The sequence below is a fragment of the Alternaria burnsii genome, assembly GCF_013036055.1.
Source record: "Alternaria burnsii strain CBS107.38 chromosome Unknown 740, whole genome shotgun sequence".
Taxonomy (NCBI): domain Eukaryota; kingdom Fungi; phylum Ascomycota; class Dothideomycetes; order Pleosporales; family Pleosporaceae; genus Alternaria; species Alternaria burnsii.
In genome coordinates this window covers 1,684,053-1,704,739 of record NW_024066112.1, presented here as the reverse complement: position 1 = coordinate 1,704,739, position 20,687 = coordinate 1,684,053, and the positions used below count along the sequence as shown (strand labels likewise).

Genomic DNA, 20,687 nt, shown 5'->3' with positions numbered 1-20,687 from the left:
TCGCCCCCACTCCGATAACAATCTCGCCCCAGCGCTCTAAGCCTTTACCGGACTACACACGACATGCACAGCGATGCCGCGCATTGTACAGGACTCAGATGAAGAGCTGGATGACGACCTCGAAGGCGACCTTGTGCTAGCCAAACAACCAGACGCGTCCACGCAGCTCCCCAGTAATGAGACCCACGGCACAGGATCCACTGGTAGGGCCGACACCATGAACCCGTATTCCGAGTTGAAAACGCTGATGTGTAACCCAGAACCGCTGAAGAGGGCTATTGAAAAGGCGCATCGCGAGCATCTTCAATCGCAGCCCAGCCAGGATGAGCCTCAGTCCTCAGTATCCTTGCCTGAGCATCCAACTAAGAAGAGAAAGACAGAAGCTGATCCTAACCCGCTCAAGCCGTCGATTGATGCATCGTTCAAAATGAGAGGACCAATCACCTATGGCAAGGCACCTAAATCTATCTTTGGTAGCTCTCCAGCAATCATCGCTCCACTGGACGACAAGGAAGGCACGAGCCTTGCTAATTGGATGCCGGACGCCACTATGCGCGAATACTGGATGAACCACGAACCAGCCATGTTTAGTGAGCCTTCGAGCACTGTTCCCAACGCTACGATGACCCAGCAACATGTTTTGGAAGTCCTGAATGCTCCGATGATGATGGGCCAAGAGATCGATACTGAAGGTCGTCATTGGGTCCCTCCGCCTGAACCATCGATACCTTGGTCAGACCTCATGAAGTTCACACCTGCAGAGGCTGCTGATCAGACTGAGTTATCGAATTGTGACCTACCTCCGCTCGATCTTTCATTAGCAACCCCGATTCGAACGACGCAGGGAGGCTATGAATACTCTGCATCCCAACGTAGCAGGCGTGGGTCTTCCGTCCGTCTGAAAAACAGTCCTTTGAAGAACGAAGTTCTGCATACCGACTTCAACGTAACTTCGGCTCTTGATTTACCCTCTGCCGCATCACCAAGGACCCAGAAGAGCAGTTCTGGAGAAGCAAAGGAGACGCCTTGCCGTTCAAAGTCACAACTAGTTCCTAAAGATCAACTTGATGACGACCTTTCCGCTATCGGGTTCCCCAAGGAGCATTACAAACCACGCCCCAGTCGCTCAAGATCACTCAAGGTCGAAGAGGAGGAACCTATTGACTACTCTGTCCGACCCGAGAAAGTCAAGAAGGTTAGTAGACGGCGGCAGACAACAGCTGCTGTCGATGCCAGTAATATCAAAACACCTGAAAAGGTACGACAGATTTGCGACATGGGCTTCACACCTACGACGACCTCTGGGGCTTTGAAGCGAAATAACGGTGACGTCATACAGACCATAGATTGGCTAGTCACTAACAATGTTGGTCATGATGAGCTTGCACCACCAAGTCCACCTAAACACAAGCCGGTCACGAACAAGAGTGAGGAGGAACCGGCGATGGACTCCGAGGCTATTCAAGACATAATGCGCGATCTGAACGAGTATCGCAGAGATGACACCCAGGATGCCATGCAAGACACGGTCCACGTTGCGGTGGCGAACGGTACTACTATGCATACGGAAATCGCGGATGACATCGCAAGACCCACGGTGACCGAACTGCGTTCCCCGACAAAAGTACAAGTGGTGATACCTAAGAAGTCTCCAGTTGCCACGTCCAAGCAAACCGCAAGTTCAGCCACAACATCGAAGAAGAAGGCGAAGCGTAGGAAAACCATGTCGGATCAGCCCGAGGGCGAGCAGACCGCAGCAAATGATACTGTGCCTGAAGCCATACCCGCGAAGAAGACGCGTGGTCGACCCAAGAAAACTGCACCTACTGTTGTGCCCCAGGAGCCCAATTTAGAACCAATGGAGCAGACTACGGAGATGGAACGACATGAAGAAGCTGTGCAAACCACCGAGCCTGAGGCACTTCCGGAAATAGCACGGCAAAGCTCAGGAGCTGCATCGAAGGAGAGGAAGCAGTCAAATTCGGCAGATACCCCAGATACAATGACTGCCAATGATCCCTTCCTACCATCGGAATCCTCCCCGGCTGCAGCATCAGCAACCCCAGAACTCAAAACAAAACCTACAACAGCATCGCCAGCCACTACAGGCAAGGTGCCATACCGCGTAGGACTGAGCAAACGCGCGAGAATTGCTCCTTTGTTGCGCATTGTGAAGAAATGATAGGGCAGTGCTTACTTCTCCTGCCGCGAAGACATAGTGATCATGACGTTGCACCTATCACCTAGCTATGTACCTGAACTTGATGATACCCACTTTTACTTGGCCTTACCTTCAATTTCCACCTCTTCGTGAACGTCGTATACAAGGACCAGCTGAAGTTTTTCTAGTGGCTCGCCTACCTTAGCTGAACCACAACTCAACGTCTGAGCAAACCAGAGGACGCAGCTATTTGGTCTCGACGTTCTGGGGCCAAAGCGTATCGGCTATCCGCTTTGTTGCATCTTCGTGGCGCTTGATCAATGCAAGACAACACACTGCTTTTCGCTCTATCTACTGGTATCCTTACCTTGACGAGGTTTTAAACCACTGAACATCGCATTTCATATGCTATTTGCTTGCCGGAGGTTCATTGCCGCCGGCGGCATTATCGATTATCGAGAGCGGAAGCCAGCGCTAGCTTGGACTTGGCGGTGGAAATGAAAGCTCTCAGGGGCCTTACAACACCGAATCGCAACCAGCGGACGACAGCCGGGGCGTTACCAATCCTGCACCCCTGAGCTTGGCGTCAGGCGTTCGTCCTTAGAGCTGGGAAAATGTGACTCGGAGTATCGTGCTGCGAGCGGCGCGCATGACGATGTGACCGTTGCTGGCGCGCTGTCGCATACCGGTAGTCCCCATACCACGGGTGTCGCAACAACGGCTGACAGAATAGACATTGCGAACAATGGTTTCAGTACCAGAAAACGGTAACAACAATGTGGGACTCGAATCGCGACTAACATGCGACATCCACCAACTTTACCGATACAGGTGATTGTCCTTCTGCAGAGCCATTCAACCACATTCTTGGATGATTGCCGACAAAGCCGAAAGCGAAACGGCCTCTGATTCCTACGCGAGACGCCATCGAACGCCACATCAAGCCATCAACGTGAAAACCACGATGTTTTTGTGACGCCAAGTATCCCCGCTAGCCTGTTATCGAGATAGGCCCCGCCGGCGATCATCCCACTTCAGTGTATCCGCGACGGGAGCTGGTCAGAACCAGCATCGCGTCTCATATATTTAGACCCCGGTGCCTTATTAGCTCGGTCACGACAAGAACAGGTCGGCTTCAGGCTCTATCATGCCTCTTCGAGATCGACATGATTATGGAGTTTGGCGCCTCACAAGCTTCCCAAGGCTGTAGGGCTACCAAGACGTGCAATCACGATGGGGATGTGAGAGTTTGCCGTATCACCTTACAGTGGCTTACACTAGGCGCCTTACGAATCTTCTCGGTACCATGCCGTCTCCACTGTCCCTTCGTATCCCACGAAAGTTTCCCAGGGCCGCACTCTTGGCTGCTGATAATAGTGTGCTGACTTCTTTCAGTTAGTGGGGCTCCACTCCTCGCAGCTACGCCACGAGTCGTCGCCCTTGGAGGTGCGTCTACAGGATTCTCTGTTATAAGTATATCGGATTTCTTCTCTTTGCGTTCTTTACTCGTCTTACTCGTCTTTGCACGCATAGCGACTGTCACTCGTTTACTCCTAACTAATTCTAATTGACTTATTATTGTCAACCACACTCGCTTTACACTCTTGCAACCTAAACCGAATACTACAACCATACTAGGACTGTAAAACCTAATTCGCTAAGATGCGTTTCACTCAAGTCGCTGCTGCCTCTTTGGTAGCACCGCTCGTTGCCGCTCATGGCATGGAGGGTATGCCAAGGATCGTTGGTATGCCTAGGCAGTTGAGGGCCAGCAACCCTTTCGCTGGTTTCAAGGACCATCATATTGCTCACCCAGATCCCATCATCCGCCCCCGCCAGTCCACTGACGGACGCTGTGGTCCCGACGGCGGCAACCAAAAGTGTGCGGACAACGAGTGCTGCTCAAGCGCCGGATACTGTGGTACTACCCAGGAACACTGCCAAGCGCCTGACTGCTTGTTCAACTTTGGACCTGCATGCGGTATGAAACGTTCTTTTCCATCTACTGTGATCAGCTTACTCATGTCACTGCAGATGCCAACAAGACCCCCGCTGGAGCAAGCACCCGCAATGACGCCCGTCCCCAACTGGGATCTATTCCTTACGGCGGCGGTGGCATCTACGTCTGCAACAACCCTGGAACCGTCGCTATCACCTACGACGATGGTCCATACATCTACACCGAAAACGTTATGGCTCAATTTGAAGCACGTGGTGCCCATGCCACGTTCTTCATCACCGGTAACAACATCGGAAAAGGTGCTATTGATGAGAACTGGGCTGGCGTCATCAAGAAGATGTACGACAACGGCCATCAGGTCGCTTCTCACACTTGGTCCCACCAGGACCTCAGCCTTATCACCAAGGAGGAGGTTTACGACCAGATGGTCAAGAACGAAATGGCCATCCGTAACATCATCGGCAAATACCCTACCTACATGCGCCCACCTTACTCTTCCTGCGATGCTGAGTGCCAGGAAGTCATGTCTGATCTTGGCTACGTCGTTTCCTACTTCGATCTCGACACCGACGACTACAACCAACTGACTCCGGAGAAGATCCAGGTCGCCAAGGACAACTTCAAGAACGGTATTGACACCCGCAACAGCGGAGACCCATACGACGGTGACAGACTCGTCATCGGCCACGACATCCACCAACTGACCGCCGAGAACCTCACTGCATACATGCTTGACTACCTCTACGCCCAAGGCCTCACGGCTGTTACCATGGGCGAGTGCCTCCAAGACCCCAAGGAAAACTGGTACCGCGACTCTACCCCCGCTCCCCCCAGCACTTCCTCTACTCGCACCTCTTCTGCCGTCCCTACTCCCACCGGCCCTACCTCCAAGGACGGCATGTGCGGCTCAACTGGCGGTGACCAGTCCTGCGTCGGCTGGGTCGGTATCGACGGTCTCCTCGGCGAGTGCTGCTCTCAATACGGATACTGCGGAAACACCGCCGACCACTGCCAAACTGGCTGCCAAGCCGGTTTCGGAAAGTGTGGTGCCCAGCCCAGTGCCTCTCCGTCCGCTTCTGCCTCCGTTTCTGCCAGCGTCACTGGTCCCGTGCCTACCCCTACCGGCCCTTCTACCACCGATGGATCTTGCGGTGCTGCAAACGGCGGCATGACCTGCATTGGCTTCAACGGCCCCGCTGGTCTTAGCGAGTGCTGCTCTCAGTACGGATACTGCGGTAACACTGACATCTACTGCGGAACAGGTTGCCAGGCTGGCTTCGGAAAGTGCGGTGCTCAGGATGTTAGCAGCGCATCTTCTTCTGTAGCCGCTAGCTCTACCCCAGCTCCGTCTTCCTCGGCTGATGTCAGCAAGGACACTGTCTCTTCTTCCACTGTCTTGAGCTCTTCCGCTACTGCTTCGTCCGATGCTAGCACCACTATCGATGCTAGCTCCAGCGCCAGCCAAGTCTCATCCGCACCCTCCGCTACTCCTACCACTTCTGGTGAGAGGTCTCGCGACGGCTCATGCGGCGGTGTCAAGGGATACACATGTGTTGGATTTAGCACTCTCGAGGGCGTAAAGTCAGAGTGCTGCTCCGCTTGGGGATACTGCGGTTCCTCCGAGGACCACTGTGGTGCTGGTTGCAACCCAATCTACGGCAACTGTCCTTCGGTCTCTTCTTCGTCTGTCTCCTCTTCCATCGCTGTTTCCAGCGCTAGCGAGAAGTCCGAGTCCACATCTTCTACCGTTGCTACGCCCACGTCTGAGGTCATTTCTTCATCTGTTTCTGCTTCCGCCTCCGCTTCGGCTTCAGAGTACGTTTCTGCATCAGTCTCTGAGCACGTATCCGCCTCTGCCTCTGCCTCTGTCTCTGAGCACATCTCTGCTTCTGCTTCTGCTTCCGCTTCAGTCTCCGACTACGCCTCGGTGTCCGTCTCCGTTTCCGAGCACGTCTCCGCATCGGCTTCCACTCCCGCATCTGAGAAGCCGGAGGAGCACGAGTCCACCTCCGTCTCTGTCTCTGCTTCTGCCACGGACTCTGCTTCCAAGGACAGCTACCCTACCAGCTCTGTCGTCCCAGCCTCCGAGTACCCAGCCTCCACTCCTGGAAGCTCCGAGACCGTCTCATCAAGCAGCTCAGTGGCCGTCTCGGCCTCTTCCGAGTACCCTGTCTCAAGCTCCGCTTCCTCTGCCTACCCCGTCTCCACCATGACACCCACCCCCGTCCACCCCTCATCTTCCTTCTCAACCGCCATTGTCCGCCCTAGCTCTACTTCCTGCTCCACAACCGCCACTCCCACACCTACCAAGCTCCCCGTTTCTTCAAACGGAAAGTGCGGTGAGGCCAACGGTGGCCAGACATGCGCTGGCTACAAGACGCTCTTCGGTGTTGAGATGGGATGCTGCTGCAAGCAGAGTGGACGTTGCTCCATTGACCCCTGGGCGTGTGGTCTTGGATGTGACAAGGGATACGGAAAGTGCTGGTTCTAGATGATGAGTGAGGTATTTGTTTCTGGACTTTCTTCATGTTCTGGTTATATCCTTTGGGAGGTGGTTTGTTGTGGTTTGCTTATGCAACATGTAGAATAGCAATACATGATGATGAAGATCTAGTGGGTGTTGTGCTGGAAATTCTTTTGATCATGGTATCGTGTCCGGTGAAAGTGACATAGTGAGAAACTCAAGCTCATTACAACACCCATAAAGACGCCCACCATTACTATACGCGCTACTATTCCGATGTTACGTCATCACATGACCATCGTCTAGAAGGCCGGGTGACCCGATCGTCCCGCTGACATGTGTTTGCGATCACAGAGTCTTATTGTCAATCCTCACTTCGGAGAAAAGACATTGCTTTTCATCCCTTACAAGGTTGAGCACAATCGGCCCGTGTGATCGGCGACCCCACACCCTCATCACCGGCATAAGTATCGTAGCACCCAACAAGTTTGAACAATCAAACTTTGTCAGATTAGATCACGAGTCGATAACGCATTGCATCAGCTTCGCCAGTGGATATTCATCTTGAGAGTAACCATGGCGCCGTCGTATCGGTTTGCGAATGCCTGGGAGTTCTCCCCACCATTCGAGGATGAAGCCGAGCCAGTTCGCGCTGTCAAGATCGCCCAACGGTGTCCCCAATCATCCGACGAGGAGGAGGATTATGAGGGCGACGATGACGCGAGAGATTCATCCGACGCCAAGTCCAGCAACAGCGACGAGTTAAGCAACGCTGATTCTGAAGAGGAGAACCAATGGCAGGCGAGCGAAGATGGTGAAGAGGACGTCCTTCGCAAGCCGTCTGCGTACTATCACCCGCATGCAGATCGCGTCTTCTGAGTTTTGACATCGTCACAGGAAACAACAGATCGAAACCGCCCGACTCGACCGAGAGAGAATCCGTCGCATTGCTAAAGCTTTACCCGATAGGCTCCCTCGAGAATTGCGAGATAAGATCTATAGACATCTTGTTAGCGACCCCGAAATGAGGACGAAAAGGCGTCAGTTCAAGGGTATTAGTGAAGTATCAGACAAGCAGTTCGTCAACGCAGAGTACAAGATCTTTTGCCCGTCTTACGTAGGCATTCAAGTTGCACGCGAAGCAGCAGAATCCTACTATGCCACCAACTGTTTTAAAGTCAAAACCGAGGACGCCTTCTTCCACGAAACCCATGGTCATAACCCCCGCAATTACGATATGGAAACCTGGTTAGGCTTGCCATCCTTGTCGGGATTGCTCCAGAAAGATTACTTTGGGCTGGGTATCCTACCATACAAGTCCATTCGGCGTCTGTGCATCCAGATCCAAGGCCAAGATTTGAGTCGAGGCATTTATCACGACGTTAACAACGTTCGCGCACCATATGATGGTTATCTCAGGATAATTAAAGAATCTACTGACAGAGAACGGCAGCAACTCGACAAATTATACGAGGATCTTGAGTCTGCGTTCTCGCTCCTGCCCGACAAGGGCAAGCTGGATATTCGCGTTTATATCGAGCCCAGTGAGCCGCAAGGTTATCCAAAAGAAAGGAAGAAGCTAGTCAGTGTCATCGAGGAGAAAAGTTTTGATATGCCATTCTTCTTGAACGTTGAGCGTGAACTTCTCAATGTACTAGAAGCCATCAGGAAGCCCATGTATGATCTCAAATACGCCGGAGCTCATGTCGCTATCCGTCGGTACCACCGATTTTTGGACAATCATGGATGGCTTCGGGACGATCGTGGAAACTTTTCTGAAATGGATGAATTTCCATTATTCGACGTATTAATTCAGACCAAAGAAGAGTGGAACAAGGTGCGTATATCCTTGACTTTGGGACGAACACATGCTGATAATCATGGAAAGGAGAAGGAAGAGCACATACACCAATGGGGACGACGATCCAAAAAATACCAACCCCACAGGAACTATATCGAGCGAAGCATGATTATTGGGCCCGGAAAGTTGTGCGAGGAAGTGTTTCTCAAGAATCTCCCACAGTTCAGGCAGCGGTGGGGTTATCAAGAATACCTGGATACGCCCATGTACATAGGGGATCTTCCACCAGGAGCGGACCCGAGTTATTACTCGTGTGACTCGGAAGACTCGGACCAAAACAAGACGAGGCAAAAGAAAAGGTGCAAAAGAGGCACCAATGGTTGCCGACTGCATGTTTTGGGTAGAACAACTGCAGAGCAATAGTCAATCAAAGTAGGGTCTGATTCAGAGATGCGGAAAGGAAAAAGCATGATGGCTAGCATTTCCACTGGATGAGCCTGGCCATTCTTCATCGTTCTCAAAACATTCTCCTCTTTCCTCAATGAGCTGCAACTCCCTGATGAGTTTTGATGTTCTTCACGTTCCATTGACATACACACGACGAAGACAAAGTGTTATAGTTCGCTGTATAATCTCGGCTTCTGCTTCTCGCACCAGAAAACCCAAGGCCTTATCATACGTTTCAAACATTGGCGCTTTATGTACATTTTGTTGCCCGCGGCACATTGGATATGCTATGAAGCTCTTCACTAGCTGCGCCTCCACTCTTCATCGAACTTTCGCACATTACATAGGAGAGACGCCGGAAACGTTCGAGGACAATATCGTGTATGGCTTGTGTCTTTAGGGGTATGCTTCGGGCGTGGGCCTCAATTTTCCCCCTACTCTCCATAGGTCCAGAACTCAAACCTATGAGGGGGGGGAGTGCCTCTCTGCTCTTCTCATCTCTTTGGGTGGTATTCAAATGCGCATTGACTCCCAGCTTTGTATTTTGGCCTTGCACTTCTTGGCTGATCATATGAAATTGTCTCAGTATGATGACCTCTCCGTCTTTCTCACATCCCAAAGCACACTCCATTTTACCGGAAAAAAAAACAAAGTCGTTGCAGGGAGGAGACTGGCTCTTCTACCAAACGTCGCTACCTGCAAGTTATGTCCGGCACCTCTCTTCGCGCCTTAAAATCCACGGCTGGAGTTTGTTATGAGAAGCGTTCTTCGAGTGCCACCCTAGTACGAAAGTCATCACAAGAGAGCCACATGTGCGGCACTTATTCTTCTTCCCCAGCTCTACACTTTTGGATTGTTCAATACGTAAAAGCGTCTGCGCTGCGCCCCACCTCCTCTCCATCAATAATATCATTTCATTCTCTTCTTAACAAAATTCAAAAACCAGACTACACATGGAGAAGGCGTTCGGTCTTCCAACACACACCAAACATATACATGTTTCCTCGTCGTGCCGCAATTTCCAAAAGACGCATCAGTGTGCTTCATGACGGGAAATCTCTGTTCAGAGTTTACACCACTTATCTAACAAAAACATGAGTCACGTTTGATGTGTGGCGCTTGCGGCGAGGTACACACAGCTGCAACCTAGCCTGAGCTTCTGCGTGTATCGAGAACTGGAAAGGTCATGGGTATGACGGCGCTGTCGCTCTTGGTGGAGCACTGCAATGGCTGAGATGGAGATGGCGATGATCGATCACATGTGCAGCTGTCTTCTTGGCCCTTCTATAAAATGATCTCTTCGGCAGCTGTATCCCTTCTTTCTACATCTAAACTCTTTCTCTTCTTTCACCAAAAAGCAATACGGTCCGTCTTATGGAGATTGCTCTGCCTGCTCCTAAAAGTGGACACATACACTCTATGTATCTGCATACCACCTTTTCTTCAAAATCGCGACCATGGTCTGGATGACGGTGCCTTCTTTTCAAGACAACGTTGCAACTATTTGTTCATTCAAAAGGACAGAGGCACACATACATGTTCGGGTGCGGCTGTCGCATCAATCTACTATCAAACCTCCTGTGGCGGCACCTCTTTTCTTCTTCTTTTCTAAAATCGAAATCCATCTCTTCTTCCAAAACGACGCCATACAACCTTTATGGGGACTTCGCCTCTTCTTCCAAAATCACCAAGCACTAGCACTATGGGGACTGCGCCTTTCCTTCGAAATCACGACTACAATATTGACATGTGTGTCTTTCTGCACTGTCAAGCTTGGGCACGTTAGGAGAATAGCCGTCGTTGCTCGCTCACGAGATCTATGAGCACAGATTATCGACGGCCAACCACGAAGCTCCTACGTGTGATCTTCCCCTGGCTCTACTATAAAACCTGTCTGCGGCTGCAGTACTCCTTCTTCTACACCCATCTTCTTCTTCATTTTCCCAAAATAGGATGGAGAGTGAAATGGAGATTGCGCCTGTTGCTCCAAAAGTAACCACCGGACCCTCCTATGTGTCTCTCTCGAAGCACCATATCGAACTTTGGATGTTCTAGGAATTTCCCACATCCCCTCTCATGAGAGCGCCACCGCCACGATTGCAGCATATAAAAAATCTCCGACTGGTCGACCACTCTTCCTACATCATCGAATTTCTTCTTTTCTTCACAAACGTTAAGCAGTCACCGACATGAGACCGCTTCTCTCTCTTTCTCCAAAAGCGCGATTCAACCGTAATATGTTCCGGACCTTTTTCCCGTCTCCCGACCAGGCCAACGATCTTTCAAAACATTACGCACTCTACTCAAAAGCTTCAACATTCGCTTCTATGGGTGAGCGCCGTCGTCTCGCAACTCCTATAAGATCCTCAACTGGCGGACCTTCTTCCTTCAACATCAAGTTTCCGCCTCTCTTTTCCTAAGAAAGACAACCATTACCTACTATGGAGACGGTGCCGCCTTCCAAAACCTTGTTAAGACAATCGATGCGCCTGCTCTGGCCTCTTCTTCTTTGCTCAATACTCAATGTTCAAGTCCACGATGAAATGACTAGAAGCTTCGCGCCGAGTTTGACATGGCGGGAACCAACTTCAAAACATATCTACCTGAGTCCATGAGTTGGGAAACGGCCGCGTTCAACAAAATGTTCGTCTTCGCTGTCCTGCAACTGCACTATCGATAGGATGGAGAGCGGGAACAAAAGCATGAGCAAAAGTGGCGATGGGATTTAAAACCGCATTCATCGAATAAACTTTCTTCTTCCCTTCTTCACTATAGGAAGATAGGTGTTATCTCACAAAAAAAACTTGTACCACAAGATGGTTATGCGCGCCGAGCACCAAAAACGCAACTACTCGATATCATGGTCCGACGGACGTCAGTATCTGACACCTGCCTACGTTTACAAATTCCTCACTGTACACAACCAAAACCGTCTATCACCTTCACCTATGACCTGAGATGACGAAAACGTCGCGACATTGTACCATTAGACTTTTGTGTGATTCATAGGAGAGTGTAACACATAAGGATCATCCCATCTCACACCAGCCAACACCTCCGCACTCACATAACAACAATTCTGCCAAAAACTCCATCCATGATGCGCTCACACACACACAAAAAACACCAAAAAACGCCATTTTGCTATGCCAGTCACCACCACCAACTCCATGAACCCAACCCGTCCTCACAGGCTCCTCTCCTACACACACCCTCTCTCTCTCTCACCCATCACCAGCAAAATGCAAATATCACAACCTCCCCACCCCCACCCTCGCTCCCCAATCCCCACGATTAAACCTCTTCAAATCCCCCCCAGCCCTCCTAAACCTCTTCATCTCCCATTTCTTCTTCTTCTCAAACTCTTCGCCCGCCAGTCTCTTCCTCACGAGTGACTTTTCCACTGTATTACTATGATCACCGCCACCACCAGCAGCAGCAGCAACAGTAGCATCGTGCAACACAGCCGCGTCTTCCCAACTATACGAGAATTCCTTGATCAAAGGATGAGTTTGGTTGTTGAGTTGGATAGCCGAAAAAGGGTTCTTGTGGGAGAATTTGAGCAGGTCGGGGGTTTCTGTTTGCTCTGTTACTACCACTGCTGTTGTTGTTGTGGTCGTCGTTGTCGAGCTGAGCTTTAGACCATGTGCGTCACGTTTCGACGTGACGGTAACAAACGGAGGACCATCAGCGTCATCAACAATAGTAGTGTGCTTCTCCTCTTCCTTGTCGGGAAAGGGGTTCGGTATACCAGGCGACGTCGGCGTTGGGGTATGCGTACCACCAAAGACGCGTTTTGGAGCCGTATCAAGCCTAGTAAGCCCTTTGATGCCAAAGGCGTTGTTCCCTTTACTCCTCGTCCTTGCATGATGATGACTGCCACCTCCTCTTGCTGCTGTCTGGTCGCCCCCGGGCGGCCCAGGTATCCAGTCTTCCTCTGCATCACTATTTTGCTCTCCCGGCATGCCGGCACCGCCTCTCCGTCGCCTGTTCTCTTCGTCTTCACTCGCTGGGCGTTGCAACTTTGGTCCCGCAGGCGTCATCTTGACGCGCTCCTTCTCCTTGCCCTTGGACACTGGTTTCGCGCCACGTTCCTCGGGCGACGTCTCCTTGTCTTCGCCCCTCATTTGCGCTTGCCTGACCTCATCGGCCATGTCCCGCGGCACAGCAGCATGGATATCCGTCATGAGCTTTGCCCGCCTACAGTAACCCTCCCAGTCCTCGACGGCCAGTTTGCCCGCTGCTTCGTTGAGCGCACTCGCGGGATTCGGTTGGATGAGTAGACAGGATATCGTAACGAGCACGTCTCTCAGCTTCAAACTACTACTCCAGTCCCGCTTCAGCGTCTCCACACACACGGCGCCCGTGGCCTCGTCAATGTTCGGATGCCATAGTCTGGTTCGGAACTGGGCCGTGGGCGGGGCGGCGGGGTAGGTAGGTGGGATGTCGAGGTGCAGGCGCCATACACCGCCCGAATAAGGTGTTCCGACAGGGCCTGCGAGAAGGACGTCTAGAGAGGTGAGATCTGCCGAGTCATCCGCGCCTGGAGGGAACAGGTAGTTGGGAGGAAGGCCGGCGGTGTGCAGGGAGCCGTGGTCGGCGGCGAGGCGGCGCAGTGACTTTGAGTTCTGAGTGTTTGTGTTAGTGGAGTGCGTGGGTACGCGACGGGACATGCGAGCATCACCATGGCTATATGCTGTAGTAGGAGCACGTCTGTGTAGGTGGGAGAGAGAACAAGGCGTTCATTGCGCTGTTGTATAGACCATCTGCCGTCTTTGGAGTGGTGAGCAGTGACGAGTCAGGCCTGCTTTCTTCCAGCGGTTGCCATGCACCCACACGTCGGTCGCGACGCCCCGCAATTCGCCCATCTGAGCGCGCCTTAGCGCGTCATTTCCACCTCCGGCCTCCTCACCCATCAACCTCAAGCCATGCATGATCAACACTCCAAACAGCTACTCTGCGTAAAGACGTCTTGATATCCATCGTATTTGCTAGCTACAGCCATCCATTCAGAAAGAAGAAAAGAAACGACCCTTCCACATGCAGGTCACGTATAGTCTTACATCCATCATTCCCTCTAATACTCCCTAACAAACGCCATGCTATAAACACCCCTACAAGATGTCCATCCCATCCTCCGTCTCCACAAAAGGAAACTGCCCACTCTCAATCGCCGCCACCCGATCCAACTCCTCCTGATACTCCTTTCTCAGCGTATCTAGCGTGACAATCTGCCTCTTGAGCAACTTCTTGCCCTGTCCAATCCCCCAATTCAACCCCCCTCCTGCACCACTACTCTCCAACCTCTGCTCAGCCAATATATACGCATCCTCCTTGCTGACCGCCGACAAGGTATTGATAATCATGAGGTAAATCTGCGCCAGGCTTTCATCAGCCGGGTCATGGATCTTGCTACTTGTCGTTTTGAGACGTTGCAGCCGCTCGTGTAGGATAGACGCTGCGCCGCGGAAGTTGTTTCGGCTGATGCGGAACGAGTAGAGGATTTGATGGTACGGCGGTCCGGAAGCAAGGTTGAGTGTCTTATGGCAGAGAGAGGTGAGGATGGTGTCGACGGCGTCGGAGAGGCCGACAAAGGGGAACGTGAGGAGGGTGCGAGTTTGCGAGGCCGTGACCATGGTTGTGATGAGAGTTTGAAGATCAGACGTTTTCCTGTGGGGAATGGCAATAGTCAGTATAACAAGTCGGACAGTGGCAAGACGGGTAATTTGACGTACAAGGCTGTGTCGCTATGCCTGATCAACGCAGAGTACGCATCATGGAACCTAGCTGTCTGTATTGAAGCGGTGAAAAGCCGTTGGAGCAGATCCGTCTTGAGCTCCTCATCTTCCTGGCCCATCAAACATCGCAGACCGAGTTTGGCAAAATCCGCAACGTGGGAATATGCCTTGGCCTTCTCGAACAGGCCGATGACGTGACTGTAGTAGCGTGCTAGGCCTTCGGAAAACGAGTTTCGTTCGACTTCTGATACCAGGCCTGCTGTGTCTTCTTCCGCGACATCGAACATTGGACCGAGGGCTGTGCAGATTAGTGGTCTGTTGGCAAACATGCATCTAGTAGACTTACCCATAGTATATGCAGGCTTTTGGAAGCATAAAGACGCGAGCGCACTCTCACCGAGTGCAAGGTGCATGCGCCCCTTGAGATAAGAGGCCCAATGACCTTCTGGAAGGAACTTGGAAAAGTCCATAGCGAGGTCGTACTCTTGCTGTGCTAGAAGGAACCCCATAATGTCCTCCACGACATTCTCAAAGTCGTGTTCCCTGAAGATGAAAGACAACCAGCCCCGGCTCCAGTGGGTGAGTAGACCCGCCTTCGTATCCTTTGGTAGCAAGACCTCAAAGGCGCGCAGTCCGTAAATGCCCTCGAGGACTGTCTGGGTAATAGGTAGCTTCTGGGTCTTGTACGTCTCGCCTAACATGCGATACAGTTGCTCTGACGCTTGACCCGTCATAGACTGGTGAGCCCACACTGTGCGAGCTAACCAGGACACCACCATACAATCCTTGTACCGAAGCAAAAGCTCTGCAAAGACTTCAGATGCATCCCACTCGTCATGTGTTTCTCCCTCCAGCTCGATGAACATGAACAACAGCAGCACAAGCAAGTCCAATAGGGCATTATGGTCGTTCTCAAGCGTTTCCTTGGAGACTGAAGATAGCGCACTCAGCCCATATCTTGCGATTTGCTTTCTCGACTGAGGTCGGCCATCATGTTCATAGTCCAGTTTCTTGATAGCTCGGAGAAATGTCTCAGTGCCCAAGTCCTTCACTTCCATACCAAGCTCTTCGACAAGGACGGTGACATCCTCGTCAGTCACATGCTGGGAGAGTTCGCTGTTAACCTCGATCCATTCCATGCGATCCAAGATTGTGATGTTCCGACTCTGTAGTAGGTCCATCTCCATGTGGCGTTGTACTTGTTGCTGGACAAAAGATGGCAGTCGTTGACGGAAGGAAGCTGCGGCGTTCAATAAACGTGCCACATCGCGAGACTCCGAAGTATCCAGGGTTTGCCGTAGGGGTTTGCTCAGCACGCGCTGGCTTGAGATGGCAGCTGCGTTGAGTGTAGTGACTTCTGACTCGCTGCAATTCCTAATCGCAGAGAGATGGTCGCTCAACACTAGCCACGGCCGGTCGGTAGCTCGGTCGTAAACGAGTGATAGCGATTCTCCCCTTCGCTTATGTAGATCCTTTACCAGACTCCAGTAAGCCTGCCACTCTGCTATTATGGCTTTGCTGAGATCTTCTGTTTGCGGACTGTGCTCGACTGCGAGGGTGACAATAGTGGCGCTTAGACGCTCTTTCAAGCTGCCCCGATTCGACGATCGACTTGACCGCACCCGCTCTGAACCTCTTTTGCAGATGAGCAGCGCCGTCTCCAACGTCGCAATCGTGAACCGTCCGGGATAGAACAGGAAGTCAATCCATTGATCAGAGACCTCCTCGTCAGGCTCCGACTCTCGCTCGCTAGGATTCGCAGGATTGATCTTTAGTGCCTCGACGGTCAATGGGCCTGAATCAACAGACACCCAATCGTTCTTCCAAGTTTGTGTTCGTTGGTCGGCAAAATCAGTGAGGTCGAATTTCAATGAGTAGACTTTACTGCTCGGTCCTGACCTAGCGCGTATCCAGATCTCCGAGCCCCTCCACCCAGGTCCTGGGATTACGTGGAATTCCTCTAGTGTCCATACAGTCGTGTTCATGAGTTCGTCAATCGGCGGAATGAGCTCCGAGTCCTGCGCAGCATCGTAGAATCCATGGTCCTGGTCGTCCGCGTCCCGCACGCCCCAGAACTTGAATTGATGCTGCTTCGGGGAGTAGGTGACGATGTGATACTCTGCGCCTCCCGGCCCCCCAAGACCGTCCACAACAGTCATGAGCATCGACTGCGAAGGCCCAATCGAGTATGAAGCTTGTGACTTTTCCAGTGCGAAGTCGTCGGCGCCCAAGAGGTCAATGTGAGCACCTGGCTTGCCCGACTCAATGTTCCACGCCCTTATCGAGTGATCCAAACATACTGAGAGGATATGTTGCTTGTTCGGTGATATCGCGACCGCAGCGGCAGCTGATACAGCAAAGTCTGCGTTTTCAAACCGGACTGTGGGCTGCGCTTTCCATGACAGAAGACCGCGTACCGACCAGTTACTCTGCTGGTACCGGGCCCCGTCCCACGTGTTGTTGGCCTTGTCCCAAATCAGACGGCAGATGGCCCCATCGTCAAGCGTTACAAGTAGCTCCTCTGCGCTTTCGGCGACCAATCTGTAGGGTATGCGCCCGCTGAAGAGGGCCGGCTCGAACCTCTTACACCACGTCTCGGGTTCCTGCTCCGAGGCTGCGGGAGTGGAGAAGAAGTCGCGGTGGAGAGCCATGGTATAGAGCTCGTTGTTCGTCGTGATTACGAAGACGCTCAATGCGTCTCGATCAGCGGGCTCAGCGAAGGCGACGCAAAAGGGTCGAATCTCGGCGGGGAACTGGAAGAGGAGCGTGAGGTTGGCCTCGAACTTGTCGGAAAAGTCGTGGTCCAAGTCGGTGGACTGTATCTCCAGCATCTTTCTGTTGTCCAGCACCCGCCAGAGGAAGCTTCGCGGGTATGCATGGTGTTGCCGAAAGTACATGGATCCATCTGTGGCTAGATGACGCCTCGTGAAGGCCTCCTCGTCTTTGTCTGCATAGTGCTCTGTAATGAGACTGCGCTTCACCGTGCCTCGGACCCCGAAAGGAGCGTGTGTTGGTATCGAAAATACAATTGTCGAGCCAGGATAGGCGGGTTCAATGTTCAATCGCGCCTCTTTGTAGAGACATGTGCCTCCGTTTTGAACCATGGCGATCGCATGCGAAAGGGACCCGACTGTCGTCGCAGGAGTCGAGGAACGGTGGCGCGCGTTGGGTTGGAGTTGCAGCTGTCGGCGCGAAGGTAAAGCTCACAAAAACAGTCGCCGCGGTGCATGCACGAAGCTGTCTGGCGCACGCGTGCACGGACGCGGCTTTGTCCTTCACCGCAGATCACCTTGACGTTTCTTGCAGGGGGGCTCGCATCACGTAGCACGCGAGAGAAGTGGACAACCATGATGCGCTTCGCTTCACGTTTTGTATTAGGATATCATACGCATTGCATAAACATAAATCGTCCACGATCAAACACATCTAGATCGTCGCCGCCCCATTACGCCTTGCACCAGCAATGCGAATCGTGGCCGAATCCCCTCCATCAGCCTCATCATCTATTAGCCCTCTCCTCGAGGTCCTTCTCCTTAGGATCGCCGATGCCGTCTTCGTTGATGGCGAACAGGCAATCGCTCTCTGGCAGACATGGACTGTCGTAGATCTTGCAAACACGCGTTTCTCCTCTGCCCTTCCTCAAGCTGAGGCGCGTCGTACTTGCGTGCGCAATGATGTTTCCTCCGATAGGTTTCTTCGGATCTGGGTTGAACATGGCACTTGGCCCACCATCCACTTGTGCAACGACTTGGTTGGTGATTACGACGGCAATACCAAACTCATCCGCAAGCCGTTGTAGCGTGCGCATGAACTTGGCCAAATGTGTTTGCCTAGCCGAAAGCTCTCCACGCCCCGCAAAATCCGTTCGATATAGTGCGGTGGCGGAGTCGACGACGAGCAATGAGAATCGTGTCTCCGTCATCATCTGGGCGGCCTGGTTGAGAAGCTCCAGCTGGTGATCAGAGTTGTATGCGCGCGCGTAAGCAACGTTGTCTAGAACTTCTTCCCCGGAAAGTCCGAATCGATTTGCCACAGCCAAACATCGTACTGGTCGGAAGGTGCCCTCGGTGTCGATGTATAGGCACTTGCCCTCACCACCGCCCATGTCGAACGGCAGCTGGCAGGTAACGGCGAGTGTATGACAAATCTGACTCTTTCCCGTTCGAAACTCGCCAAAGATCTCTGTGATCGAGCCAGTCTCAATTCCACCTGCCAGAAGAGTGTCCAGTTGTTTTGAGCCGGTCGTGATTGAAATGAGTTCGCTGCGGCGTGAGTGCATCTCGGTGGCCGTGGTGAAGCCCATAGGTACAAGTTTGGAGGCTGTTCAAGTAAGCAACAGGCAGTATAGCGGCGTCATTGGTGCTTACCTTCTGCAAGTAGTTTTGAGGCCTTTTGTTCTGAGATGCCCTTTATTTGCTCGAGCGCTCGCCGTGGCCTATCTGTTGTTAGTGGCGGGGCTAATCTACACACAGTGGCTGACATACGTATAGGCAATTGATTCTACGGTGTTGAAGCCACCCTCAACAATCAATTTGATGTCGCGTGCAGTCAATCCATTGACTCCCTGAGATCTCGTCAACGTCCGCTGCGCGTACCAAGTCAAGTAAAGCATACTTCAAGCGCAGACACCGGAGTGGGGGCACCAGGGCCACCCATGCTGCTATCATCGAACTGCTCTTCTTCGGCACTCATTTTGGCGGATATGGGACGGTAAAAAAGTGTGAATTAGTCGTTGTACTGGAGTCGAGTGTGAAGTGTTCAAGAAAGAGGGATGAGTGGCGACCGGGCATCTAGATCAGGCGCGTCTGGCTAGCGCCAAACGCGTCCTCACATGACGCTGATAAATCGCCACAAGGCAGGCGCGCAGGCTCCCACGGTCATGTCCGACGTTACTCCGCAACACCAAAGACGCTTCACGCACCGACACTTCGGGTGTATGTGTAGTCACATGTTCATTCCTTTCTATTTCATGGTATCATTGTACGTAAAGACCTACTCGTCATCGCCAAAAAAGACCTTGACTGGTAGCCAGGCGTCACCACAAACCTTGAAGCGCTCAGGCAGCGAGCTAATCTCCTTCATCTCCTCGTCAGTCAGCTCCCAGCCGTCAAGCTGGAAATTGCCCTGGATGCGAGATGCTGTGACAGACTTGGGGATGACGCTGGAGCCACGCTGCAGACCCCACATGAGCAAGACTTGCTGGACAGACTTGCCTTTGTTGTCGGCGAGCTTCTTGAGCTTCTCGTTCTTGTAAAGAGGTGAGTCGGTTGATCCGAGGCAAGAGTAGGCGGTGGCGTGGATGCCCTTCTCCTTGCAGTAATCGAGGAGCTTGGGGCTGGTCGCATTGTCAGTTTACACATACATGAGTGAGCTGCCAACACATGACTTACGAGGGGTTGTTGGGGTGGAGCTCGATCTGGTTGACGGCAGGTGTGGTCTTGAAGCGAGAATCGGCAAACAGCTTCTCGAGGTTCTTGATGGCGAAGTTGGAAACACCAATGTTCTTTACGCGGCCAGACTCGGGGAGCTTCTGCATCTCCGCCCAGGTGTCCTTGAAGTCCCAGTCGGGGTAGTGCTTCTTAAGATCATCGGGGTCGGTGGAAGAAGGCCAGTGCTGTCACCGCGTCAGTGTTTAGTCCAATCGGAGAGTATACCTTGATGTTGAGCAACTTACCATGAGGTAAAGGTCAACGTAGTCGAGACCAAGACTGTTCAGAGAGCTGGTAATGCCCTCTTCAACGCGCTTGTGCCATGGGTTGTCAAGCTTGGTGGTAACCCAGATCTCCTCACGGGGTACGCCAGAGTCCTTGATACCCTCGCCGACCTCCTTCTCGTTGCCGTAGGCAAGCGCGGTGTCAATGTGGCGGTATCCTCCCTGGAGAGCAGCCTTGACGGCCTCGCGAACCTCACCAGGCTTTGACTGCCATGTGCCGAGACCGACAGCGGGAATCTTTGCGCCAGTGTTGAGCGTGAAGTGCTCCTTGGTCCAGTTTTTGGGTGCCATTCTTGCTAGGGTACGAATCATAAATTGTAAGGTAAAGTTTGAGATGTAGGAAATTTGAAAGAAGGCAGGAATGGCAAACTTTTGAAGGGTGATCTGGAGGGGCAGTGCCGAC

The 20,687-nt window shown here is 52.3% G+C and overlaps 4 protein-coding genes across 4 annotated transcripts; 3 read left to right on the top strand and 1 right to left on the bottom strand.

Moving 5' to 3' along the window:
- Positions 1–73: 73 nt before the first annotated feature.
- Positions 74–2,182, top strand: GT037_005404 (uncharacterized protein; the record flags this gene model as incomplete). The annotated part of the gene is made up of 1 exon (XM_038930451.1): positions 74–2,182. One exon carries the CDS (start codon positions 74–76, stop codon positions 2,180–2,182), a length of 2,109 nt encoding a protein of 702 aa, XP_038787401.1.
- A 1,641-nt stretch (positions 2,183–3,823) lies between these two features.
- On the top strand, positions 3,824–6,612 carry GT037_005403 (carbohydrate esterase family 4 protein; the record flags this gene model as incomplete). Its single annotated transcript, XM_038930450.1, has 2 exons — positions 3,824–4,142; positions 4,196–6,612. 2 exons carry the CDS (start codon positions 3,824–3,826, stop codon positions 6,610–6,612), a joined length of 2,736 nt encoding a protein of 911 aa, XP_038787400.1.
- A 549-nt stretch (positions 6,613–7,161) lies between these two features.
- GT037_005402 (histone acetyltransferase myst2) lies at positions 7,162–8,829 on the top strand (the record flags this gene model as incomplete). Its single annotated transcript, XM_038930449.1, has 4 exons — positions 7,162–7,430; positions 7,483–8,422; positions 8,474–8,745; positions 8,823–8,829. The coding sequence occupies 4 exons, from the start codon at positions 7,162–7,164 to the stop codon at positions 8,827–8,829; spliced, it is 1,488 nt and encodes a 495-aa protein (XP_038787399.1).
- A 3,255-nt stretch (positions 8,830–12,084) lies between these two features.
- GT037_005401 (dna repair protein rhp51) lies at positions 12,085–20,668 on the bottom strand (the record flags this gene model as incomplete). The annotated part of the gene is made up of 10 exons (XM_038930448.1): positions 12,085–13,461; positions 14,014–14,503; positions 14,569–14,869; positions 14,918–17,701; positions 18,232–18,891; positions 18,939–19,006; positions 19,056–19,135; positions 19,618–19,906; positions 19,962–20,185; positions 20,246–20,668. Coding segments are annotated over 10 exons (6,696 nt in total), but the record flags the coding sequence as incomplete, so codon positions are not given.
- Between the last annotated feature and the right edge of the window lie 19 nt (positions 20,669–20,687).